Consider the following 25,917-nt stretch of genomic DNA (forward strand, 5'->3'; position numbering starts at 1 on the left):
TGACCATTCCTGGCACTCTCTTCTCTTCCTCCCCCAACAAGGGCTTCGCTAAAGCTCTTCTATCTTCTAAGTAAATTCTTGTAGATCTAAAAAGACACCGTTTCCACATTCTTAGTGTAGCCAAATCATTGTAATTCTTACACTGCAAATATCTGTGATCTTGTGACATTATGAGCTCTCAGTAGAATGTCACTGTGCTGGTTAGTTTTCGTCAACTTGACAAAAACTAGAATCACCTGGGAAGTAACAAACTTCAGTTGGGAAAATGCTTCCATTATATTGTCCTGTAGCTAAGTCTGTGCAGCGTTTTCCTGATTGGGTATCGATATCACAGGGCCCAGTCCACTATGAGCAGTACCTGCCTTGAACAGGTGGTCCTGGGAGGTATAAGAAAGTTAGTTGAACGTGAGCCTTAAGCAAGCCGGTTATTAGTGTTCTTCCATGGTGACGACCTTGAGTTCCCTCCGTGGTGGACTGTAATCAGGATGTGTGAGCCAAATAAACAATTTCCTCCCCAAGTTGCTATTGGTCTTGGTGTTTATCAGAGCAACAGAGAAGTGAAGTAGGGCAGCAACCCACCAGCAAGAGGGCACGGCCAGACCACGAGGCTGGTTGAGAATTCAGGTGCAGAGACGCGGAGCCCCCTGAACAGAAAGTACAGTTCTACATGTGCCCCAGATGGTGTGGTGTGCAGCGACATACAAGATCTATAGGTTAGAAGTCCCTTTTCGAACCTTCTTTACTTTGCATCCTTGTTATTTATATACCAGATTTATACTCTCAGGAAGAATGAAAGGTTTTTGGCATCAGGTACACATCACCCCTCGTGTATCCGTAGGTATAAAGGCCAGAAGATGTGTGTCTTTAGTGATGTAACTGCATATACATTCAGAAAGTTAGCTCATTCTAGGTCAAAATGTACTGTTATTTGCAATAGTTTTCCCACTTCTTAGTAGATTAATTTTGAATAATTGTTGCATTTGTGCTCACAATTTTCATAAATTCAGCTTATGACAATGTTGAAAATGTTAACTGTACATGAAACAAATCCTTTATCTTTTTGCGTAGCTTTCAGTATATTCCCAGCTCCTTTCACACTACATCCTTCACCCACCGCCTGTGCACAAATATAGTAAAGGTTTGTAGGAAAAAACCCATGCTTAGAAAGTAGAAATACTCAAAGCTGATGACGACAGTCAATCGCATGGGAAACACTTGCGATTTGTTTATCAGTAATCAGGACAGTCACCGTCTTCCAGAAACAGTGGAAGGGAATCTGTTTCGACAACTATTTAGTAACAAGCTCTATCTCAGAGCTACTTTTGTTTAACAGCAAAAATTGAGTCACTCAGATGCTCCCGTGTCTGACTGCTGACCACGCACCGAGGACTCGCCACTGAAATGACTGACTTTCGCAAATGATCACTGTGTTTTCCAGTTCTTTATTTAGACACCGTGTTTGCATGTGTTTGTACCTCTGAATGTTCTCCGCAAGTGCGGCCAACTGATCCCTGAGACTGGCAGATGCCAGGTCCCTCCAACCAGCTTCTCATTGCTGTACAATCTGGCTTTTCCCTTCCTTCCACAGAATACATAATTGGACTGCATGCATGAAAGGAAAAGAGGGCAAGCACATATAGGTGGCAATTTTTCACTTCCTCTGATCCCATTTTAGCTGTCAGTGTGACCTCTTGTGAAGTTCCAAATGTAAAAATTGTCAAAACAAATTCTTTGGAGATGAAAAATACCCAACTCAGTGAAGAATCTGCTTCGTCTCCTTTTAGATTCCCCCTCCCAACCTGCGTCTCTGTGTGTGTGTGTGTGTTCGCATATGCATGTGGGTGTATGCGTGTGTGTGCATATATGCATGTGCGTGCATGTGTGTGTGTGAGTGAGTGTATGCGCGCGTGCGTGTGCCTGTGTTGTTTTAGTAACAGACTCTCTTCCCACCTCAGTCTTTGATTTGCTCACTCCCTTATGTGATGAATCAATGCTTCCAGAACAGGGGCTTCTGAGTGACTGCGGGAACAATCACTTCCAAATGACCTCCTGTATCTTAGCGGGGAACATTGAGACCACACCCAAGGTAAAAGGAAACCTTTGCTTAATGCTTTCGGAAACTTTTAAAGGCACTGTGTTCCTGGTATATGCCGGAGGGTGTGAGGGTAAAGCTATCCAGGTGTCGATAAATTTGTCTGTGTATCGAGATGAGATGCTATCTCCAGTTAGAGAAACGGGTAACCGATAAAAGCAAAACTGTTGTTCATCGGGTAAAGAAAACGCTAAGGATGCTCTTGGCATAGAGTTAATGCTAGAATTCTTGTGATGCCTTTTCTTAGTAAGAGGCTAGTGGTCCTCTGCGCTGCCGGGGTCAGTTTGGGGGTTGGAGCGGGGAGAGAACTTTTAGGGAAATAGGAGAAACAAAAGCCCCCAGCCTGAAGCTGAGCAAAGGCATACACAGCCTGTAAAACAGTGGCGAGAGCCATTTCTCACGTGACTAGCCTGTGTGTGGTGAGATGGGGTCAGTTTTACCGATCTCGGGTATTTCAAGCCAAATTTAGGATACTATCTTAATCCATTTAGTTCTTATTTCTATTATTAAAATAGTTTTCCAGTGATCAGATGTTTAAATGGCATTGGCAGCTGAAAGTGTTAATTGGCAATTAAGAAGTGAATGCCATTAACTCGCATCTGCTTCTGCTTTGTTGGAAAATGATTTTTTTTTTGTCACCATAGCGATTCATTTTGGGGCTCTGTTGGATCTGCCACGCAGTATGTAGTAAATGGTAAATGGCTTTTTCCCCCCACCTGAACAAGGGATTCAGCAGTGTCTTTTCAAGTGAATCTTAGATTTCTGGTAAGATACAGGTGATAGGCAAAGAGGGTGAAAAGAGCCCTGTGCTAATTTTGCTGTACTTTATTGACAGGAAATAACAAAGGGTCGCTTTTTCCTGATGTACTGGTCATGTGTATATGGACAGGAATTAATCCCTGAATTAGTTCTATTCAGTAGCAACCCAGGGAGATAAGCCTATATACATATATATACACATATATATGAGATTTATATACATGATATTTATATTCAAATATATATATATATTTGAAACATCATATATTTGTTCAACTAAATTAAGGAAGTGGAATTGTCTTCCTACATTGGTGAAAAAAATTGACTTAGGGTTCAGAGGTTCCTGTGGGGAGATAAAGTTGAAGGCGACTATCTTGCTTCTGTTCGGTTGCCTCCTTTTTCCTCTTGTAGTCTTGTTTAGAAACCTCTATGTGGTTGTGTGATAAAAGCTCATCTTGTTCATTAGTGCACCGGCTTCCCTTTTTACTTGGCTCTTGTTTTATTCACTAAAATTATGGCTTCCAACTTTTAAAAAGTCTATAGGTTGTGAAGTAGCATTTGTAGAATTCTTGCAATTCTTGCAAGAAGCAAGACAAGTTGAAGCTGGGCAGTGGTGCAAGGTGGTTAGAGAAGTAAGTTTTGATCACTAAATATGTTTTAGAAGTTATGGCTACTTGGTATTTATCATCTATGGATTTTGTAATCCTGGAGTATTTATACTAAAATCTTTCATATAGAACTGTTTATTGTCCTTTAGATAGACTTCAGGTAGACCAAGTTACTTTATGGGAAAATGAGGGTAGGTATAAACAACTGGAAGTCAGGTCACTTTTCTTGATTCTTATCAAATTACTGTTTCTCTAAATGAGAAGGTAGGATGATTGTTTGAATAAATATAGCTACAAGTAGCAATGTAAGAGAGGACGGGTTTATTCTGGCTTGTGGTTCGCGTGTGTCGTTCAGCACACTCACAGCGGCATGGCCGGCTGGAGTGCGAGGCAGCCTGCTAAACTGTACTCTCATTCAGGAAGCAGAGAGAGAGAGACAGATGCTGCTGCTGGTCTAGCTTCGTTTAGCTTTCCTTTTGTTCGGAACCCCGTCCATTGGATGCTGCTGCCCACATTCAGGCGCATTACTCCCCTATCAGCTAAGCCTTTCAGGGGCACTCATAGCCACACCAGCAGTGTCTTCTCAGAGATTTCGAAATGCTCTCCAACTGATACCTCAGCTCAGCCACTGAGTATCTTCAGTGATACTCCCTACCAACCACTCTCCACTCCAGAAGGTCACTGACAAGACATGGAAGCGGAGAAAGTCCATAGCATTGTGTGTTGTTGATTAGCTTAAGACATTTTCCTGGCCTTATAACGAATCTAACCTTTCTTCCTGCTCAGGAAAACAGTGACTTACGGCTTTCTGAGGATGAGCTACTGCTTGGGAACTCTGACCCAACTATGTTAGTGGCTAATAACAAATAATTCTTAATTTTAATTTTATATTATTCCCCTCACCAACTCCTCCCAGATAATTCCCCTTCCAACACACACATACCTTTATAAACTTTCTCTCCAAAAAAGAAGAAAAGAAAGGGAAGGAAGGGGAAAAGAAAGAATAAACACCTGTTTATTGGCCAGAATGGGGCACAAAGTCACCCACTATCACTGTGCTCTTCCTTTCAGATCATCTTCTCAAGGTCAACGCCCAGACTTCCTACTCATTTAGAATTTCTATACTATTATTTTTTGTGAGAAGACGTCTTACTTTTTTAGAGTAAAATATAGAGTTTAAAAATGACCAAATCGAGCGCATACACAGGACTCAAGATTCAGATGCTTGGGCAGTTCCTCTAAAAGAGGTGTTAAATCCATGTGTTTAACAGACAAGTGTCAGAAAGGATGCATGGCAGGAATTCAGATGGAGCCTGGCTTTCTATTGAAAATTAGAACATCCAGCTCACACAAATAATGGTTTCACAGAAGGCAAGGTAGGGGTAGTTTTCCTCCAGGATGGTTAGATTGTCAACCTTCCCAAGTTATGACTGAGTGGCTCTTTCCAGTCTTCCTCAAGTGTCTTTAAATTTTCCCACTAAATTTTGAATTTTTTAAAAAATGTTGCATCTATTTCTATATGCCCATGTGGTTTGTGCAAATGTGAGCACTGGTGCCTTGGAGTCTAGACGAGGGTGTTGGTTGCCCTGGAGCGGGAGTTCCAGGTGGTTGTGAGCTGGGAGTCCTAACTCAGATCCACTCTGAAGTTAAAACCTTTGGTATTAAACTCTGTCTTCAAACTACTTAAAACTACTTGGTCCCTTAACTTAGTGTATGGACTCTCATTTCTTGTAATTATTTAGATAAAAAGTTTTACACTCATTTCAAATCTTGCCTATTTCTTATTGTTCACCTCCAATTACATACTTTCCTAAAAAGATAACTCTAGAATTTAATACTTCCTATCATTATTACATGATAGTAATTATATTCATTCATTGTGAAATTGCCAGTCCCTGAAGTTGCTTACTTTGTTGAATAAGCAAAGGATAAGACAGTGTGCCTAAGTAAGGGCCAACTGTAGTAGAAGCATCACAGAAGGATCCAAGAGCATGAAGGAGAACATGGGGTGGGGAGGATACAAGGTGTGGGTCTAGGCATGGGATTCAGGGATCTGAAAACACAGGTCCTTTAGCACTATGTGCATATCCTTTTCTATTTGTGAGTAGTCTGCTGTTTCCTATTCACTGTTATAGCTTTCCTCCTGGGGCCACAGAGCAAGCCCTTTACTTTTAAGTAAATTCTGTATAAATGAATGAGAAGGCACACCCGTTAAGCAGGAGCTGATATTCTGATAGGCGTCTTTCACTTTTCAGCATAAATAGGGTGCCTATTGGTATTTTCCTAACGAATTTGTTGGTCGTGAGTCAATAATCTGAGCCTATTATTTTAGAGCTAAGTGGATGGATGATACATTTGAAGCAGAGCAGGTTCTGTGTTAGAATGGCCTCTCTGTACACAGTTGGACTCAGCGAGCTTGTGCTGAATAGCTCTCCAGGTTGCTGCTTTCTGCTGCCCCCCACCCAGGGCAGACTGCTTTTCTTACTATGGGAGTTTAAAAGGGGGTTCTCATGCACTATGGATCGTTTCATGTGGATTTTATTGGCATCAATACAGGATGGCAGGCAGCTTATCAAAGTGAATGAGATAAATATGGAACACGAAGAATAAAGCCAAGAACCCTTGACAAGGCTGAAAGTCTAATTTCTTACATATCTCATAGGTCTCTCCTGGGGATTCTGAAGCCAAACCTCTGATCTTCACATTTGTCCCCACTGTCAGAAGACTGCCAACCCACATTCAGGTGGCTGACACTTCCAAATTCCTTGTTAAAATTCCTGAGGAATCACGTGATAAGAGTCCAGAAAGTGTAAATAGGGTAGGATTATTTTTCTTCTTTGAAAATTTGAATGACAATCTAAAATTATCTATGACAATGACTTGGAAATTTAATCAATGTGTATTTCTTCTGTTTAAAATAAGATGATTGTAAAATCTAAGGATGATTAAAAATATGCTTCTGAGGGCTGATGGTTTAGCTCTACAGTGGAACATGAACTTAGCTTGAGCTACATGGGTTCCATCTCCAGGATTGCCATATGTATGTATGCATATGTATGTAGTAATATATATCTAAACAAATGTATAAAGCCTTATGTATCTTATCATGTGTCCCCAAGCATGTTGCCATCCCAGCCCTCCTAAATAAAGTCATGTGTCAAGAGCTTACCATAGCCAGAACACTTTCCAGTTTCATGGTTCCAAGTTCTCTCTCTCTCTCTCCCTCCCTCTCTCTCTCTTTCCCCCTCTCTCTTTGTATGTGTTGTGTGTGTGTGTGTGTGTGTGTGTGTTTGTGTATGCGTATGAGTGTATCATCTCATTTAATCATATTCAAGAAAGTTGATATTATCTTGTTTTGATTGTGGGCCTAACCTTTAAAGGCTGAACCATTTCTCTATCTCAAAAGTTGATATTCTCACCTCATTTTATAAACAAAGAAAATAATAATGACTTCAACTGGCAGAGGATCAGGCTAGGAACATATTCCAAGGGGATAATAAGAGCTCACAGGAGTTACTAGTTGTTGAGAAGACAATGAAAGTAAAGGCAGGAAGTGTATGGCGAGCCCCGAGGTAGTGGTAAATGCCACGAAAGAAGCTACATTGGAGTAAAAAAAATATGAAGAAAGCCACAGGAAGCCACATCAGACAAGTTTTACCCATGCCATTTAGACTACATCAGTGTCCAGAGCAGCCAAACAGTGTGGGCTGGGAATATACATTACCTCTTCAATTCTGCTGTATGTGATCAATTTTTGACTTCTGTCTCTATAGATGTAAGCAGTACATGCTAGCATATGTTAAACTGACCACAATAGTTGAACTTGTTAGTATCTAGTGACTTACCTTTTGTCTTTTGAACTAGTTTGAGCTTTCTAGAAAAGTAGTGCTAAAAAGAGGACCAATCATCGAACAGTTATTAAAACAAGGAAACTGGCATTCGGTCTTTTAAGCACCTTCTGGCCATGGTTGTTATTTTAGAAAAAGAAATTTGATAGTTTAATAAAACTATATTAATTCAGGTCTTGTAAATATTTTGAATAGTCATAGGAAAATGTATGGAATATTGAAAATTCCCAGTTCTAAATGACAGTCCAAAAATGAAATAATGTACTGAAAAAAACCAACTTTATATTAAATTTGTCTACATTTTTATCCATGAGCACGCACATCTTGTCAATGTTGGCATTAGTCTAGGCCAGAGGTGGTCTAGACTGGGTGGCTTCCTCAATTGCTTTTCAGCCATATCTTTTGAGACGGGGTCTCTCACTGGTGTGACTAGAGAGGCCAAATGACTGTTTAGCAAGCCCCTAAGCTAAAGTGGTGGTGTAATAGACCTGTGTAGGCCACTTAACTTTTCCTGCTAAGGTCTGAAATTGAAGTCTTCACACTCCTGTAGTTCTTGTTTAACCCACACACAGCTCTCCAGCAGCTGCACCTTAAAAGCAGCCCCATTCATGAGCCTGCCTATTAGCTTAGATTGTTTATTCTGATAATTGATATACTTTGTGTCAACGTTACCTTTTCTTTCAAAGTTTAAAAATTTATTTTATTTTGGCATTTTTAAATAGGATTCCCCCCAAAACCATTGTTAGTAAAGAACATGCTGGTTGTCTGACAATTAACTAAAACCTTGTCCAGTTGATGTGACTGCCACTTGGTAAATATCTTCACTGACATCTTTTTTGGTCTGTACATACTGGTTCTGTTCCTCTCTCCCTTCCTCATGATTTACTGGGAATCAGTAAACTTTACTTCTTGATGTTAAGTCTGAACTCGAAGTCTTTTGGACTTGAGGCAGTACAAAGAGATGAGCTAGTCAAAAGATGTGTGTTTCAGGCCCTTTCTCTCAGGCAAGCTTGGTATTTTAATGTATTAAAAAAAATCTTTCAATGAGTGGATTAAACTTTTTAGCATATTTTAGCAAAAAGATGCATGCATCACCCCCATGTCAATATTTTTATCTTCCTGTATTTGTTGCAGTTTGAGTACAGTGATCATATGACCTTCAGCTGTGAGAGCAAGCAGGAGAGAGACCAGAGGCTACTGGCTTCTGCCTCAGAGGGAAGTGGAAGGAATTCACAAGGAAAGAAACTGGATACGAACAACCCACAAGGAATGCAGAAAGGTGACCTCTTCAAAGCAGAATATGTTTTTATTGTGGATTCTGATGGGGAAGATGAAGCTACAAGCAGACAAAGTGAACAAGGCCCCCCAGGGGGAGTAGGCAACATAGCTACCCGGCCCAAATCCTTGGCTATTTCTTCTAGTCTGGCCTCTGATGTGGTACGTCCCAAAGTACGTGAGGCTGATCTCAAGACCTCATCACATCCTGAAATTCCTCATGCAATGGCCCCTCAGCAAAAGCATGGACAGGTAGGTTTCATCTGAGTGCCAATTTCAATGTCTTTTGTTGTGTCTGCAAACATCTTCCTGTTTAAAGAATATATGACTCTCAAAACTATATTAAAACCTCCAAATCCCAAGATCACAAATAATCACAGTGTAAATAAGCATTGAGAAGTTGATGAGACTGAAAATTATACTGTGAATCAGTTGGACAGAAAATATAACACATTTAGCTAGAATAGATTTGGGGAAATATCTTTTCCTTTTGAGCAATTCTTGGAGAAAGCTGACATTATAGAGGGTGTGTGGAGGAAGAAGCACATTTCAGACATGAAATATCTAAGAAGCTTTAAATGTATCTTAGGAGTAAACACTATTTTTAAGTAGATAAAAGAGTAATAAAAGGATAGGCCAGGAAATAAGAGTATGTAAAGGAATGTAAATCTATCTGTATGATTATGGAATATGCAGACAGAAATAACTTCAATGAAGCTGAGGAGAATATCCTACTCTGAAATTTATCTAAGGTGGAGAGCCATTAGTGTGGTAGGAGAAGACCCTTCTGTGATGGGAACAGAGTTTGAAGGAAGACAAGGGAAGATTCTGATGTTGACTGGCTACCCAGTGTAACTGAAAGGCCAGGTGCCTCTGAAATGCAAAGTGTGGTTAGAAGGCCAGGGACACAGAGGCTGACTTTGAAGGAGGTGCAGAGAGAGGTCTCACTGCTTGGCAGTGGAGAGTGAGCTGGTTCTGAGACCCCCTGTTTAGGTTCTATCAAACCAAACCCTTATAAGCATTATAAAGTGGCTTGAAAGACTTTTTTGTTGTTGTTGGTGAATTGGTCTTTTGTGATATTAGGATTTAGCAAGATTGTAGAGTAGGTCTTCCATGATTATTGTCACTCAGATCTATGCCTGCAGCCGACGGTAATGCCTGATGCTGTAATTTTTATTACTTCAAGCACCCAATGTTGTAGGAGGCTGATTGTTTGTTTACGGCTGCTCAGTCCCGAAATAATGTCACAGAAGCCATATTATTATGTTATTATCTTTACTCTGTCTCTTTAAAGACTTAGTTTTTTTTAAAAAACCATTTATTTCTTTTTATAACTGTCTATACTCTTTTTCTTCTCTCTCCCAAGCCTATGTGCATTTATCCAACACTGTGACTCGTTTAGAGTTCTTTTGTGTCTGAATCTGTCCTTTTTGCATTTCTGCAATCCTTTTCTGACCAGGACGGCTTCTTAAAATGCTAAGTGCTTCTTAAAAACCTAAGCAGCATTGCTATAACTAAGGCTGCTTTACCTTTTGGCTCCGCCCAATCCAACATGTCAGAGGAGGTCTGTTCATTGTCTCTGAGAGCCATTCTCTCTGCCCCAGATCCCGGGTTGGGTTGCAGCAGGTCTGTGTTCCCATTAAGCACGTTGTAGCAGTCTGCTCACAAATCCCATTTAAACGCTCCATAGCCAGACCTCCATAAAGAGTCAGTGTTTGTGCTGGAAGCAGGATCCAGGAAGCTGCTGATTCAAAACCACATGTCTTTTTTTCAACTACTGCTCAATCAGGAAGACCTCTCTTAAAGGAGCTGTAGCATGTTGCCAGCAAGCAAAGCCCATCCAGGAAAAAATGCAGCTAAATTTCGTGTTTTAGTGTCTAGATTTCCTTTCCTAGCCTCCTCAGGTTTTATGTGGATTTAGCTAGCACAAGTTGGAGAGGCAATTTGTTGTTATAGGTTTCTTGTTTGTTTCCAAGCTATCTGGCAGCTCAGACTCTAAATAATCACACAGAAACTATATTATTTAAAACACTGCTTGGCTCATTAGCTCTAGCTTCTTATTGGCTAACACTTATATCTTAATTTAACCCATTTCTAGTAATTTGTGTATCATTACATGGGTGTGGCTTACCGGGTAAAGTTCTGGTATCTGTCTCTTGTGGGGCTACATGGCTTCTCCCTGACTCTGCCTCCTCTCTTCCAGCATACAGTTTAGTTTTCCCCACCTAGCTCTACTCTAGTGAATCAGGCCAAGTCAGTTTCTTTATTAACCAAGGGTATTCACAGCATGCAGAGGGGAATCCCACATCAATCCATTATATTTCACTGCCTGTCAATAGTGAAAAATGCTCACTGGGGTATGGGAGGAGGGCCCACTAGTTTGTCCCAGCCACCCAGCTAGCTTACACCCAAAATAACCACACAGAAACTGTATTAATTAAATCACATATTGGCCTATTAGCTCTAGCTTCTTATTGGCTAACTCTTACATCTTAATTTCACCCATTTCTATTAATCTGTGTATCACCATGAGGTCATAGCCTACCATCAAAGTTTCGATATGTCTGATTCTGGTGGCAGCAGCTCCATGGCGTCTCCCTCTCCACTTTTCTTCTTTTAGCATTCTGTTCTGTCTTCTCTGCCTACCTAAGTTCTGCTCTATTAATAGGCCAAGGCAGTTTTTTTATTCATTAACAAAGAAATGCAACACAGGACCTCCCACACCACTGGGGTATTGCTATTTTGGATCTAGGTCTAAAACATCACACACACATGCACACACACACTCACACATACCCCTTTTATCCTTTTAAAATGTATAAGGTTATGTTTTGTTTCTTCTGATTGTATGTTTGTTTGTGTACTGTTGGCAGAGGTTTCTCTTATGCCTGGTCCTGTAGCTGTTCAGGCCCAAGGAATCACACCAAGGCCTACATAAATTATAAACTGGTTGGCCTATTAGCTCAGGCTTTCTTGTTAACTAACTTTTACATGTTACATTAACCCATAATTCTTCATGTGTTAGCCTTGTACCTTTTATCAGTGAGGCATTCTCATCTTGCTTCCTTTGTGCCTGGGTGATGACTGCAGACTGAGCCTTTACTCTTTCCAGAATTCTCCTGTTCTGGTCACCCTGCCTATAATTCTTGCTTGGCTACTGGCCAATCAGCATTTTATTAAACCAGTACATGTGACAAATCTTTACAGCGTATAAAATCATTGTCTCACAGCAGTGTACTATGCCTGTTGTCCATGGAAGCTAGAGACAGCACTAGTCTTCTGGAACTGGGGTTATAAATGATTTAAGCGGCTATGTGAATGTTGGAAATTGAACTCTTATCTTCTGCAGGAGCAGCCAGTGCTATTAACCCCTGAGCCTTCTCTTTAGCTCTAACATATTACTTTTTAAAAATTTATTCTCACCGAGGTACTGTATCAAAATACTGTAGTAATATACCTCAGGGTGTTCTCATAAGGCAGTAGACTCGGACATTACTTTCTAGCCTCAGGAAAATTGAGAGATAAGCAAAAGTAGTACCATGGATTTATGTTGACATGGAAGATAGTTGAATGTGGTCACTTTGATAAGAATATGTAGCACAATAAAAATAAATGTAAAGACTATATTCTTATGAAGAAATTTGGAGATTTTTATTTCTTCCTTTTCTGTTAATAGATATATTTCCTTGAACTGATTATTTATTTTGCTTTTGTGTAATCAAATACAGAGAGGTCAAAGTGCAGGGTGAATTTATACTTTGGAATACTTTTTATTCCTAGAAGATAGACTAAGTTACCTAAGCGTAAAACCAAACTGTAGAAACTAGCCTCGTTCATTAGTAGCTAAATGTTATAGTTACAAATTATAGGGAGGTACTGGATCCTGCTGTCATGAAACTGATATCTGTTTTTATGTTTTGTTTCTTATGATGACACGGATCATGAAGTAAGTTAGCTGTTACTCACAGGTGTAAACAAACAAGAAAGGATCAAAGCAGTAATTAAGATAGTAGTGGGAATTTGTAAAAATTTGATAACAAATGCAAGACTGGGTTTCCAGATACTAAGATCATTAATTTTTTTTAGTTAGAATTTACAATCAATAAAGTAAATCTCTGATTTTTCTTATAAAGAAAGATTAATTCTTATATAGAACTGCCTGTAAGTTAGCATTACTGGTTAGCCAGAAACAAGGTATCCCTAAATGGCTTCAACTCTTTACCCAGTCTTTGCCTTTCTACAGTCTAGACTCTTAATCTAGCCACCTGTTGCACTGTTTTTCGTCAACTCTTGTGAACTGCCACTCAGTACAAACAGCCCACTCATTCTTTGCTGATCTCCTTGTTTCTCTCCTGAATGATGTCTTCCCAGAACCCACATTTTTTTCCTTTTGGATACTGTTTAGCTTTAGCTAGACCACTTCCTGGAGATGAGCTAGTGATCTTTTGTTTTTGTGATTTTCTTTGATGGTGGATTTAAGAAAAATCTCTACCACTATTCCTTTCCACTTTTAACAATTAATTTTCTTTTTTGTTAATTTTCTTTTTTCTTAGTTAGATTATAAATAGCATGGAATAAAGGCTTATCTCTTGTTAATCCCTTTAGAGGAGTACTTTGTATAAAAGTGGGCTTCACTAAGGTATGGAGAAAACCTAAATATTGTTTTAAGTTCACATTGTGTTCCTCTCTGAAGTCCCTGTTCAGATACTAACCCCATGAAATTTTTTCAGTGCCCTCAGTGAGAGCAACTCTCCCCCCGTGTGAGTCTGATAGTTCTTTAACACACGATTTTAAAATGGACACAGTACAGCATGTTTGGTTATTGTTTGGTACATGTATTACCTCCTTTAACAGTTTGTAAAGTCCTTAAAGCTGTAGCTCATGTTGATTTCATTTGTAGTAAACATTTTGTTCCATATTGACTTAATGTATTCTGAAAAATACTAATATAAACTTTGTGGTTTGACATATACCAAACATGTTCTTTGAAGTGTGTCTTAGGGTTTCTATTGCTGTGAAGAGACACCATGAGCATGATAACTCTTATAAAGGCAAGCAATTAATTAGAGTGGCTTACAGTTTCAGAGGTTAATTCATTATCCTTGCGGTGGGACATGGCAGCATGCAGGCAGACATGACCCCAGAGAAGGAGCTGAGAATTCTACAGCTTGATCCACAGGCAACAGGAAGTGAATTGAGTGCCACACTGTGAGTAGTTTAAGCATAAGGGTACTCAAATCCCACCCCTACAGTGACAGAGTTTTTCCAATCAAACAAAACCATCTCCAATTCCAACAAAACCATTCCCTTTGGAAGTCATTCTCTTTCAAATCACCACATTCCACTGCCTGCCCCCCAAAGGTTTGTAACACATCATAATGCAAAAAATACATTTAGTCCAACTTCAAAAGCCCCCATAGTCTATAGCAATCTTTATCTTATTTAAAAGTCTAAAGTTCAAAATCTCTTCTGAGATTCATGTAATCTCTGAACTGTAATCCCCTGTAAAACCAAAGTAAAAAAGCAGATCATATAGTTCCAACATTCAATGGCAGAGAATATACATTACCATTTCAAAATGTAGGAAAGAGAGCATACTGATAAAATACTAGACCAAAGCAAGACTGAAAACCACCAGGGTAAACTCCAAAGTCTATATTTCCATGTCTGACGTTAAAATGTTCTTCAAATCTTCAACTCCTTTTATCTTTGTTGCCTGAAACACACTTCTCTTTCTTGGGCTAATTCCACTGCCTGTTAGCAGCTATCCTTGGCAGGTATTCCAGGGCTCTGGAATCTCCATCATCTTGGGGTCTCCAAGGCAATCTTGGCTGCACCTTCACAGTTTCACGCAATGACCTCTGTTGGCCTTCATTCACCTCTGACACATGCCCGGCTTCAGTGGCTTTCCTTAGTCATTAAGGGAAATTCTGTTACTCTTTTCTTATGTCCTTCACTCTAAAGCCAAATCAGGTGGCCAGCTGAAGCTGCCAAGTTCTGCTGTTTGCTGGTACTGGAACATGTTCCCCTTGTTCAACTATATCTTCACCAGCATCCGTTTTCCATGGTTTCATTCAATGCCTAAGCTTGGCTGTCTTGAAACTGGAACTGTAGACCAGGCAGGCCTCAAACTCAGAGATCTGCCTGCCTCTTCTTCTGGAGTACTGAGATTAAAGGCACGTATCACCACACCCAGTTTTAAGCTTTTCTTTAATTCCTTTTTGCAAGTTGGAAACTTAGCTGGGTGGGATCTTTCCCTGAGGTAACTACCCCCTTTATTCCATTTCTTAATCTGTTTACCTTCTTGAAGGCAGGATTTAGCGCCTAGTGCTCCTCTTTTCAAATTGTACATTTTGTACTATTACTTTCTCAGCTTGCTTCTTTTCATTACAAATCCTCATAAGAATAACCACTCATAACACATTATATACAGAGTCAATACTAGGCTGTTTTGAGATTATCTTTGCCAATGGAATTAATCCAAAAGTGTTCACTTTAGTCTCAGGTAGACTTTTTTGTAAAGGTCAAAAACCAGCCACATTCTTCACCAAAATCCACAAGAATAATCTCTAGGCAACATACTAAAATAATTCTCCTCTGAAACTTCTTGAACCAGTCCCTCACAGTTCAAATCATTCTCAGCACCACTGTCTTCCATGCTCCTACTAGGATGAGCCATTAAGTAATGTTTAAAGCATTCCATGGCTTTCTTAACCCAAAGTACTAAAGTCCAAATTTCCAAACAAAAACATATTCAGGCCTATAGCAAGGAGGCTGTTTGTTCGTTCCCAGCTGTTCAGCCCTGAAATAATTACACAGAAACTGTATTAATTAAATCACTGCTTGGCCCATTGGCTCTAGCTTCTTATTGGATAACTCTTATATATAAATTTAACCAATTTTTATTAATCTGTCTATTGTCACATAGCTGTGACTTACTTGCTAAAGTTCCAGCATCTGTCTCTGGCAGGGCTACATGGTATCTCTCTGATTCTGCCCTTCTTTTTCCCAGCAGTCAGTTTAGTTTCCCCTGCCTAGCTAATTTCTGCCTTGCTATAGGTCCAAAGCAGTTTATTTATTAACCAGTGATATCCACAGCATACAGAGGGGATTCCCACATCATAGACCTATCACAGCAACACCCTAGTCCCTGACACCAACTGTCTTAGTTAGGGTATCTATTGCTGTGAAGAGATACCACGATCATGGTAACTCTTATAAAGGAAAACATTTATTGAGTTGGCTTACAGTTTCAGAACTCCAGTTCATTATCATCATGGTGGGGCATGGGAGTATAGAGATAGACAGTGCTGGAGAAGGGCCTGAGAGTTCTACATCTTGAACTGTAGGCAACAAGAAGGAAACTTAATTGTCACACTGTGAGTAGTGTGAGCATAGCAGATCTCAAAGCCCACTTTCACAGTGACACACTTCTTCCTACAAGGTCACACCTTCATCAAAAAATCCATACTTCCTAATAATACCATTCCCTTTAGGAGTCATTTTCCTTTAAAACACCAGAAATTGGAATGTTTAAGTAAAAATATGTTTGCAGAAAAATCAATAAATAAAGTGTGAATAAAAAGCTATTGAAAATAAAACGAATAATTGAATTAAAAAATCTTAACTAAAACTTACATAGGAGAGACATATATTCATAAAAGTCTAAAAGAGCAAGAGGCTTTATCCATTTGTTCAGATCCAGCTTGGATATGAGAACTGTGGAGAGGATGTAGACAATAAGACCAAAAAAAAAAACTGGACAAAGTAAAACATTAAAGGTTACAATACAGAATTCTGTATGCATTTGTTAGATCCAATAATGTGCAATGTAACAATACTTTGGTCAGTGATAGGTGCACATGCACTTGTGGTCCTAATCAAAATTATAGTGCCGAATGCTGTTGTGGAGGTCTAGATTCTAGTTGTGCTTCCTGTAATGACTGCACAATGATAAATGTGGAGGTCTAAGCTCTATTTGTGCTTTTTATAATGTTTGCACAATGATGAAATCAGGTAATTAAGCATTTCTTAGAATGCATCCCTATCATAAGTGACAGCAAGTACTTGCATTTGATAAATCTTAATATTCCCAGGCTTCAGTTTTTATAAAGGACACCTTATTCATACCAGCACATTTTATCACAGTCACTTTTGTATGTTTTATCCCATTAGAACAGTTGGTTGTCAATGCTTTTTCTCCCTTCTGAGCCCCTAACACAATACTCAAACTAGTGAGAATACTTAGAAGATATCATATAAATGATTAATCAATTGATCCTGGGAAATACATACATACATACATACATATATATATATATATATATATATATATATATATATATATACATATATATATATTCCCTATAGATATATGGAAAAGACAGTATCATATTAAAACTCCTGAGTATTCATAGCTGAGTGAGAGCTATAATAGGGCATGGAAGATAGCCCTGGTTCACTGTCTCATAATTACTGATGTTGCTGTTATTTTACTTCCTAAAACAAATTATTGTTAGCTTAGAGCCTGAGGAATTTAGATGTTGAAGACTGAAATAAGTTGGAGTATTAAACTTCTTATTGGATTCTGCTAACTTTTGGAAGGATTAGCTTTGACCCCACCAAGAAGTTTCTGCAATATGGTGTGTTTACATAAAAAAAGCTAGGAAGCAATATGTACACGATCACACCTAAAAGACTGCATGCAAAACAGAAAGTACCAAAGTAGTCTAACTATGCACAAGTAGATGACAGGTGATTAAAATCTTAACCCAGCAGGTGGGCTTTCATGGTGGGGGATAACATTTACATATGTTCATTTTTATAGTTAACAGAAAAAATACGAACGTGTAGTTTTATTCATTTAAACCTCTGTTCTGCCACCTCACCATTTCTCTTCCTGTTTGAGTTTGCTCCTTTAGTATTCTCTCTCTCCTTCCACGGCCAGGATGGGTGCATACAATGTAAGGGATTTTCTCTGAGTTAGTGAGAGACCCCAGGTTCTGCCAAATGCTGGCAAAATCTCTATTACTCATGAACAATGGTTATTTCCATCACATAGCTTGGTTTGTACTAGTGGTTATACACAAAAAATTACTTATGTGAAAATCAGGTTGAGTTGGAAAGTCCTCAGGAAATGCTGTAGGCATTGAGGATGGTCTTCTGCCTTGGTGATGTCAGAACTCAATTTTCTCCATGTCTGGGGAGGCAAGGACTACATCAGATGTTAGTATCCTGAGCCTAGCGCAGAATAGTGATGGTGAGATATGAGTTGAGATTCCACAGAGGGGCACAAGCAGGCCCTGGTGCAGCAGCGTTCCAAGTGATGGCTTGCAGTAGATTTGCTATTATAGCACTGATTAGGTTCTGAGACAAGGGACTCAGTAAAAGCCAGAAGATTGTTGTCATTTTCACCAGCCACCACAGTGACACTTACTGTTCAAATCTGAAGAGATCAAGAGAATTTCTCTTTATGATTCTGTTAGGATGTGGAGAGTTAGCAAAACTATAAAAAGGATGAATACTTAAAGAGAATGCCAGTGCCCCTGTGATTTAGAGTATACATAAAAAATTCATCTTCTAAAATGTGTTAGATTAAGGGTTGGTGGAGAATATTAACTTTGAAAGTTGCAGTGTGGAAGTGGAGAGAAGTCCAGCTCAGATGACTAGGCGTGAAAGAAACCCACAGTGCCTTATCTTACCCAAATGTTTATTGAGAAAGGTGCAGGGTGTCCACCCCACTTTCATGTGGTGCTCCAGTACTTGGGCTTTGTTGCAAATCAAATGCAGTGGTCCTATTATCTGAGAGGGTGGAGCCAAGTTTTCTTTTACAGTAGTTTTGTGTAGACAATGGCCAGGACTGTAATGACAGTTAGTGGGATTAAGAAGGAAGATTTTCCAGAGCTTTGACTGTTGAGAGAGGTTTGTGTCCTACCCTGTCCCAAAGAAATACACAGAGGTCTACTACATTAATTATAAACTGGTTGGCCTATTAGCTCAGGCTTTCTTATTAACTAATGTTTACATCTTAACCCTGTATTGTCTGTGTTAGCCATGTGGCTTGGTACCTTTATCAGCAAGGCATTCTCCTCTTGCTTCTTCTGCATTTGGGTAATGACTGCAGACTGTCTTTTCTCTTTTCAAATCCTCCTGTTCTCATCGCTCTGCCTATACTTCCTGCCTGGCTACTGGCCAATTAGTGTTTTATTAAAACAGGACAATATAAGTGACAGGGTACAAGACCATTGTCCCACAGCAGTTGACAAGAGACCAGGTTTGCTAGATTGTTAGCAAGGCCCACAAAAATGCTAAGACTGAGAAAAGTGTGGTCAAAACCAAAAGTGGAAAATAGCAAAAAGTTTGGGGGATGAGACTGAATAGCAAGAGAAGGGCTATGTAATGATGGGAACACTTTTGGTTCACAGTAGCACTGATGAGCTAGATGTTCATTGATAGATTTTAAAAGTTCAAACTGGTGCTGTTATATGGATTAAAGCTAGAATTAGGAATATCAGACAATATTATTTTATTGGTTCAGATAAGAAAGGCTGAGAATCATCCTGGTAACATTATATGTGTTCCTTAAAGAGAAAAACAAAACAGCTCTTAGGTAGGAGGCCACCTTTCTATGCTAGAGTGATTGATGTGTTAGGACAACGGGGCATTTTCTACAGGGTTGTGATGATTCTGGGGGAGGTTGTGGAAGACCAGCATCTGGCAGTGTCCACGTCTCAGAAAACAGAGCAGTCACTTCAGCTTTGATGTAGCCACTCTCAGCTCTCTTTGACACTTTCGAGAAAGTGAATGGGTGAAGCCACAGTTAACTTTAGATTTGCTAAAATGATCACAAGGCAGCTCTCTAATAGCACGGTTGTTTAAAGAACTTAGGACCTTGATGATACACGATAAAGTCATTAAGTTCATCTATCTTATGATAATAGCACATTGCAAGCATCTTCTCCCACTTAGAGTTATGATACTACATCCAAAAGCAAGGACAGCCTTTTGAGAAGAGTGTCCTGAGAATGAGTTTGGGAGAAGCACGTGGTCAAGGTCTCAAGGAAATGAGAGTGTTGGGAATAAGCCCAGTCAAACTAGAGAAATGTTCAAATAATGTGGGAGAGAGAAGGAGACAGTTGAAAACACAGAGTGGTTATTAATGGGGAGTGAAGAATGCAAATATCTTCTATATTTCAATGAAGACATTTACTATTGCTGGTGTTAGCAAAGGGTTTAGAGGTGAAATGAACGGCTCATTCCAAGTTACTGAGAATTTGATGAGCAACCCTCCCTTCTTTCTTCATGAAATTATTCATTTATGTCTTGGACTATTTTTTTTAGAAAAAGAATAAAAATAATATGGATTCAGAAATTTGATTTTTTAAAAAAATTAATGATGAGTCCTTTGTATATGGAAAGTATATAAAATTATGGTGCTACACTTACATGATAGTGCAAATTACAATAATATTATTGTGCATTTGCAAATTACTGGTGGTTATATTGTAAATATAGTGATAGGCCAACTAGAAAATAGAAGTAAAATTACATGTAGACCAACATAGTAAATATTATTAGGGATCAGTATTTTAGGATTTTCTCAGTAATTAACTCTTAAAATGTGTGACAAAATTCTGAATTATTATTAGGAAAAATATCCCATAGTGCAGTAGGCTGTTTAGGCACTTAGAAGACCTCACCTGGAAAAAGTCGCTTTTAATAACATGTAAAAGAAAATTGAGCCTCTGTTCTTAACATGCTGGTAATTTGGTAAATAATTGAGATAAACTGATAGTTTGTTGCATATGCTGAAGCTCTTAGAAAACAGCATTACTAGAAAGATAGTTGGACTCTCAAGGCAGTCAGGAATAATTTACAAAAAATATCTAGCAAGTTTTAACAACTTTTCCAAATAAGGTACAGTGTGCAGAGACATCCTGGAGACTTGAAATATCCCCATTCTTCTTGTGAGGAAAAAAAAATCACTCACGGAAATGCTGAGAGAAGGCATCACATGGTTAAAACACATACACATGTGCATTAACCCATGCATGTGAGCACATGCACACGCGCGCGCACACACACCTTGGAAGAACAGGAACTTTGACAGAATGACTTTTTAACATTAAATGTGACTCCAACTACAAATTACTGAAGAACTCAAAATAAAATGTTGTCATCTTTTAGTAACATAAGCATTGTGTTGCCCATTCAGTGATGTTTGCGTTTAAATATCCTCCCAACCATATGAATCAGTTGCATAAACACCAGCTAAGCAGTGTGCCAAGATAAACCGCCTGGGATGATTAAGCTTTCTCAGTTTGATTGAGTTCTGTTTGCTTTTCTATTTTTGTTGATATTTTGATACTCTGGACTCTGTCAACGATTTCAAATATTATTTATGTGACAAAATAACTTGCTGATCTTTATACTTATAAAAGGAGTATATGGGGTGTGTTTTCACAGAGGCTAAGAAGTTTGGAATGAAATGTTGAATTTGTTAGATTTAAGTGTTCTTAGGGCTCAATACTACATGCCATGAAGTTTGTTATAGTGTGTATGTTAGAAATTTTATTCACATGGATAAAACAAAATTCTAAAATATGTCTTATCTACAAATCAGAATGTGCCAATTTAAGTTTATAGGCATTTTCCTGCTATTTACTTAGTGCAATATATATGTATATATTAATATTCATTAATATTTTGGATGACTAAGATTTTTCAAGTTCACTAGTCATGCATACTTTATTTTATAGTCTGATAAAATGAAATTAATATTTTTAAAGTCCCTGTTTATAAACTTTGGCATGATTTTAGCATTTGCCTTAAATTCTGAATGACTTAAGTGGTATAAGAATACACACAGGCTATTCCACAGGCTAGCTCTCCTTCTTAAGAAAAATTATGTTTTAAAAATTTCCCCATTTTTTTTTTTTTTTGGTGTAGAATTGGAAGTTGCTTCGTTTCAAATAGATTATAAAATTCTCTGGCTTCTTTTCATAAGAAAGAGAGCCTATTGGTTCCAGAAAAGCCCAAAACATTGGCTAAGTGTTCACTAAATTACTGTTTTATGTTCATCCTGGCAAGTGATTGGGGGGAAATAAGCAAAGTGTCCTCTCTATTTTGGATATGGACTTCACTCTCTCAATTTATTATTGCGTGTTTGTGTTGGGTGCTTCATCCTTTGAATTCTGGGCACCTTTTCAGATTCATAACATATAGTCCAAGTCTTTAGAATGTTAAGCAATTGAAATATATCACCATTTGGGATTCTAGTCATCATCAAGCTGTGGTTTATATTCTTTCAATGGCAGAAAATCTATTTCATTATCCAAAATGAAGTTTGAAATTTGTAATGAAGACTACTTCAGTCCTTTCAGATTGTACAATTCCAAATTTGCACAATTATTTTAAATAACTTGGGTAAATTATTTTTTACAACAGAATTATGAAACATTTATATTGATTTTTGTTTGGAAGAATAAATGGGCTATAGGATTACTACTTCACGATTTATTTCTTATTTGAAATTCAAAGCCGTGTCTCATTAATAACCATAGACTCCTTCATTATTGATAAAGGCTCACAATGTCTCATCTCATGTAAAGTAGTACAAGGGCTGTTGGCACAAACACACAGTGAAAAGAGTATTTTGATAATTTCATAAGTAATGTCCTATTTCAATCTATTTTTCTCTCCTCTAGCTAACTTCTCCCACTACCTCTGAGCAGCTTGCTCATAAACCACCTGCTTTCTCCTTTGTTTCTCCAACTAATCAGAAAACGCCACCTGTCCCAGCTAACGTCAGCGGAGCCTGTGTGCTAGAGGAGTTTCACACTCGCAGGCTGGATGTCACAGGGGCCTCGGTTGAAGAAACAGCTACGTATTTTCACACTACTGCTCACGATTCCCCCCTTTCTGCATGGAGGGATGCTTCGTCACTAGTATTTTCCCCTTCCACTCAACTGCCAGGTTCTAGTTCATGTGGCTCAAATGTTGCTGATCACACACCTGGGCTGGCATCTGAAGCACAGAAGAAAACATCAACGTCGCATGTCCTTAATCCCAGGGAAGATCTGAGAACCTCTCCTTCATCTGCCTCGGGTGCTTCTCTGAAGTCACCTTCAGCTTCCTACATACCTGTCCGCATTGTCATGCATTCACTGTCTCCAAGTCCCAGACCACTTACCCCATCTCCCCATGGCTCTTTATCCACTGTCTCTAGCCGAATGTCATCCACTGGAAATCTTTCAAAGTCAGGGCTGAAGTCCTCAGTACCTTCTCGGCTCTCTCTCCTCACTGCTATCCTCAAATCAAACCCTTCTCACCAAAGGCCTTTATCCCCTGCGTCATGCCCAACCTTCTCCCTCAACTCCCTGGCCTCTTCCACACTCACACTTGATCAGAAAGTAAAGCAATCTTCACCCACACCTAAGAAATCTCTCTCAAGTTGTTCCTTGACAGCTGGTTCAACAGAACAAGAAGAACACAAGGCGTCTGCAGAGACCCACCAATCCTACCACCTCCCTTTCTTTTCCAAGTCTCCCCCACTTTCTCAGCTGTACCCCCTCTCTCCAGCAGCACCTGACAGTAGCATCTATGCCTCTAGGAATGTAGAGAAAACACCACAAGGCACACCGAGGAGCCGCACGACACTACCCCGGTTACAGAGGGACACATTCGGTTTTGCTGATGTCCCTTCTATCCCATCGAGTTTATCCCCGCTTTCTTCTTTGGAGGGCAGACAGGATGGTGACCTCAGGGGTCCAGAAAGGAGCAGGAATATTCGCAAACACCCTTCTACCTTCTTATCTTCCGCATCTCCTGCTAATGAAAACACTGCACTTTCCTCTCTAGAGAAATGTTTCCACCCCTCCCCAGTCCTCTCGGAGCTGATAGACAGATCCCAAAGAGCCTGCTCTCAGCAACTAGCAGGCCAGGAACTGCGCCCTTCAGTTCTGCCCGCTCCTCCTGTCTCCCGTGCTGGTTCTATGCCTCGTGCCAACTTGGGACTCTCCATTCTTCCGCCCGAGAGTTCACTCACCCAGGGACTCCAGCCTAGTCCTTCAGGACTGCACCCGAGTTGTGGCAGTGGCGCAAGAACTGGAACGCCTGAAAGCACAATGTCCACCCACAGCTCACTTGTTCCAACCCCATCACTTCCTGTCTCACTAACAAGAACCAAGGAGCTGAGCACACCTTGCGCACTGTCCATGTCAACAGACCCTGAGAATAAGAAGCCCAAGGTATTTTCTTTTTGCATGTTGCATGTATATTTTTAAATATGGAAGAAACTATGACTTTGACTTCAGGGAGATATACACACACATGCACACAATTATATGTATATGTATATATATACACACACATTTCTGGGTATGGGTTACAGTTTTGGTTCCAATTAAAAACAGATAGCATTGTACAATATGTTACATTTCTGGTAACTTAATAAGAAGTGTCTCATTATCTATTGAAATACTTTGGACTGAGAGTATAGTTAGTAGGCATAATTAATATAATGTATATAGTATAGATCTAGGATCATGATAAAACCATTATCAGTTTGAAATTGTTCTATTTCCTTTGCCTTTGTTTATTCATTCAAAGAAAGGCTTTTCCCCCCACCTTCCTTTCCTTCCTGCAAAGCTGATTTTCTTTTCATTGCTCCCTGTGCTGCAAGTTAAATAAAATTGGATGTTACTCTATACATTGAAGGCAAAAGGGAATAGAAACTTTTTTATATGTAAAAATATTTAATTTATTGCAAGTACTTAACATCTAACATTATCCGGCATAGAAAGAATGAACGAACCGAGCACGAAGCAACAGAAATAGAAGTAAAGTTGGTTTTGAAACGTTCGGAAGTAGTCTGCTGAGTGAGGGTATGAGATGGCATTTATTAGTGCAAGAGAAGGAACATTTGAGGAGGGACTCCATGATTCAGGCCTTCTGGAGCATGCAGTTCTACACTAGGCCATGGCAGCTTCCCATCTAGCCTCAAAGGACTCAGGAATGGATCCTATTGCCCTCAGGATTTGATAATAGTTGGGCAAGTAAAGTAAAATTATGAAAGTACCTGTATTAGTAGCACACGGGACCTTTTAGTTCCATATACTTGAAGAATACAGTTTATAGGTTTTTGAGTATAACAGAGAGTGACTTCAATTCTTTTATTACTGAATTATGAATGCGAGGTTAAGGAAACAGATAAACTCACAATATATTGTTTCAACTGAAAAAGTACACATTAGACACTGTGTGCCTATCACTGTACTAGCTTTAAGAGTCTGTGATAATTTTAAAAAGAATTAATAGAATTATCTTGAAAAAGTTGTTAACATTTGAATATAAATGCATGGTTGTGAAATTTGTGTATCATGTACTAAACTTTTTCCATCTAATCCTTTACTGAATTGGGTGATTTGCTGTTTTTTTTTTTTTTAAATTTATGTTAGGGTCTCCCTACATAGACCATGAGCCCTTGAATTTGTAATTCCTGCTTCAGCCTCCCCAGGGCAGACATCCACCCCCATGCTCCGCTGCTGAGAATCATTCTTCAGTGCTTTCTTGATGTTCTGGTTTGCTTTGTAATTGCTGTGATAAAATGCCATCACCAAAACCAGTGTGAAGCCGGGCGGTGGTGGCGCACGCCTTTAATCCCAGCACTCGGGAGGCAGAGGCAGGCGGATCTCTGTGAGTTCGAGACCAGCCTGGTCTACAGAGCTAGTTCCAGGACAGGCTCTAAAACCACAGAGAAACCCTGTCTCGAAAAACCAAAAAAAAAAAAAAAACCAAAAAAACAAAAAAACAAAAACAAAACCAGTGTGAAGAGGGAAAGGCTGATTTCACATTACAGCCTATAGTTCATCATGAAGGGAATCCAGGTAGGCACTGGGGCAGGGAGCAAGGAGGAATGTGGCTTCCTGGCCGGATCCCCATAGTTGCTCAGTTTGATTTTGTTTGTTTTATTTTTTGAGACAGGTTTTCTCTGTGTAACAGTCTTGACTGTGCTGTAACTCACTCTGTATATCAGGTGGGCCTCAAACACAAGAGTTCCGCTGCCTCTGCCTTTCAAGGTCTGGGATTAGAGGCATGTGCTGCCATGCCCAGCTGCTCAGTTTTTTTTATATATATACAATTTAATACTCCTTTTCTAGAAATGGTGCCACTTACAGTCATTAATAAAATAAAAGGCCACACAGACTTACGCAAGGGCCAATGTGATGGAGGCATCTTCTCAGTTAAGATTTCTTCTTCTCAGATGACCCCAGCTTGTGTTGAGTTGACAAAAACTAACCAGGACACTTGCCATACACTTAAATTACTCATTATC

General features: G+C 39.3%; 1 protein-coding gene across 33 annotated transcripts in view; it reads left to right on the forward strand.

Annotated features, from left to right (window-relative positions):
* Nucleotides 1-25,917, forward strand: part of Mlip (muscular LMNA interacting protein) — a 237,675-nt gene that overhangs the window by 96,150 nt on the left and 115,608 nt on the right. For 4 of the 33 annotated variants that reach the window (XM_075965205.1, XM_075965194.1, XM_075965190.1 and 1 more), the window contains exons 1-4: nucleotides 1,895-2,086; nucleotides 6,122-6,277; nucleotides 8,442-8,834; nucleotides 22,364-23,830. In XM_075965205.1, the coding sequence (XP_075821320.1) occupies nucleotides 1,991-2,086; nucleotides 6,122-6,277; nucleotides 8,442-8,834; nucleotides 22,364-23,830 (2,112 nt within the window). In that variant the 5' untranslated portion in view covers nucleotides 1,895-1,990. Of the gene's footprint in view, nucleotides 1-1,837; nucleotides 2,087-6,121; nucleotides 6,278-8,441; nucleotides 8,835-22,288; nucleotides 23,831-25,917 lie in introns of those variants that run through there. The other 29 variants (XM_075965201.1, XM_075965187.1, XM_075965192.1 and 26 more) reach the window with 12 other exon arrangements.

The sequence above is a fragment of the Microtus pennsylvanicus genome, chromosome 3 (assembly GCF_037038515.1).
Source record: "Microtus pennsylvanicus isolate mMicPen1 chromosome 3, mMicPen1.hap1, whole genome shotgun sequence".
Classification (NCBI taxonomy): Eukaryota; Metazoa; Chordata; class Mammalia; order Rodentia; family Cricetidae; genus Microtus; species Microtus pennsylvanicus.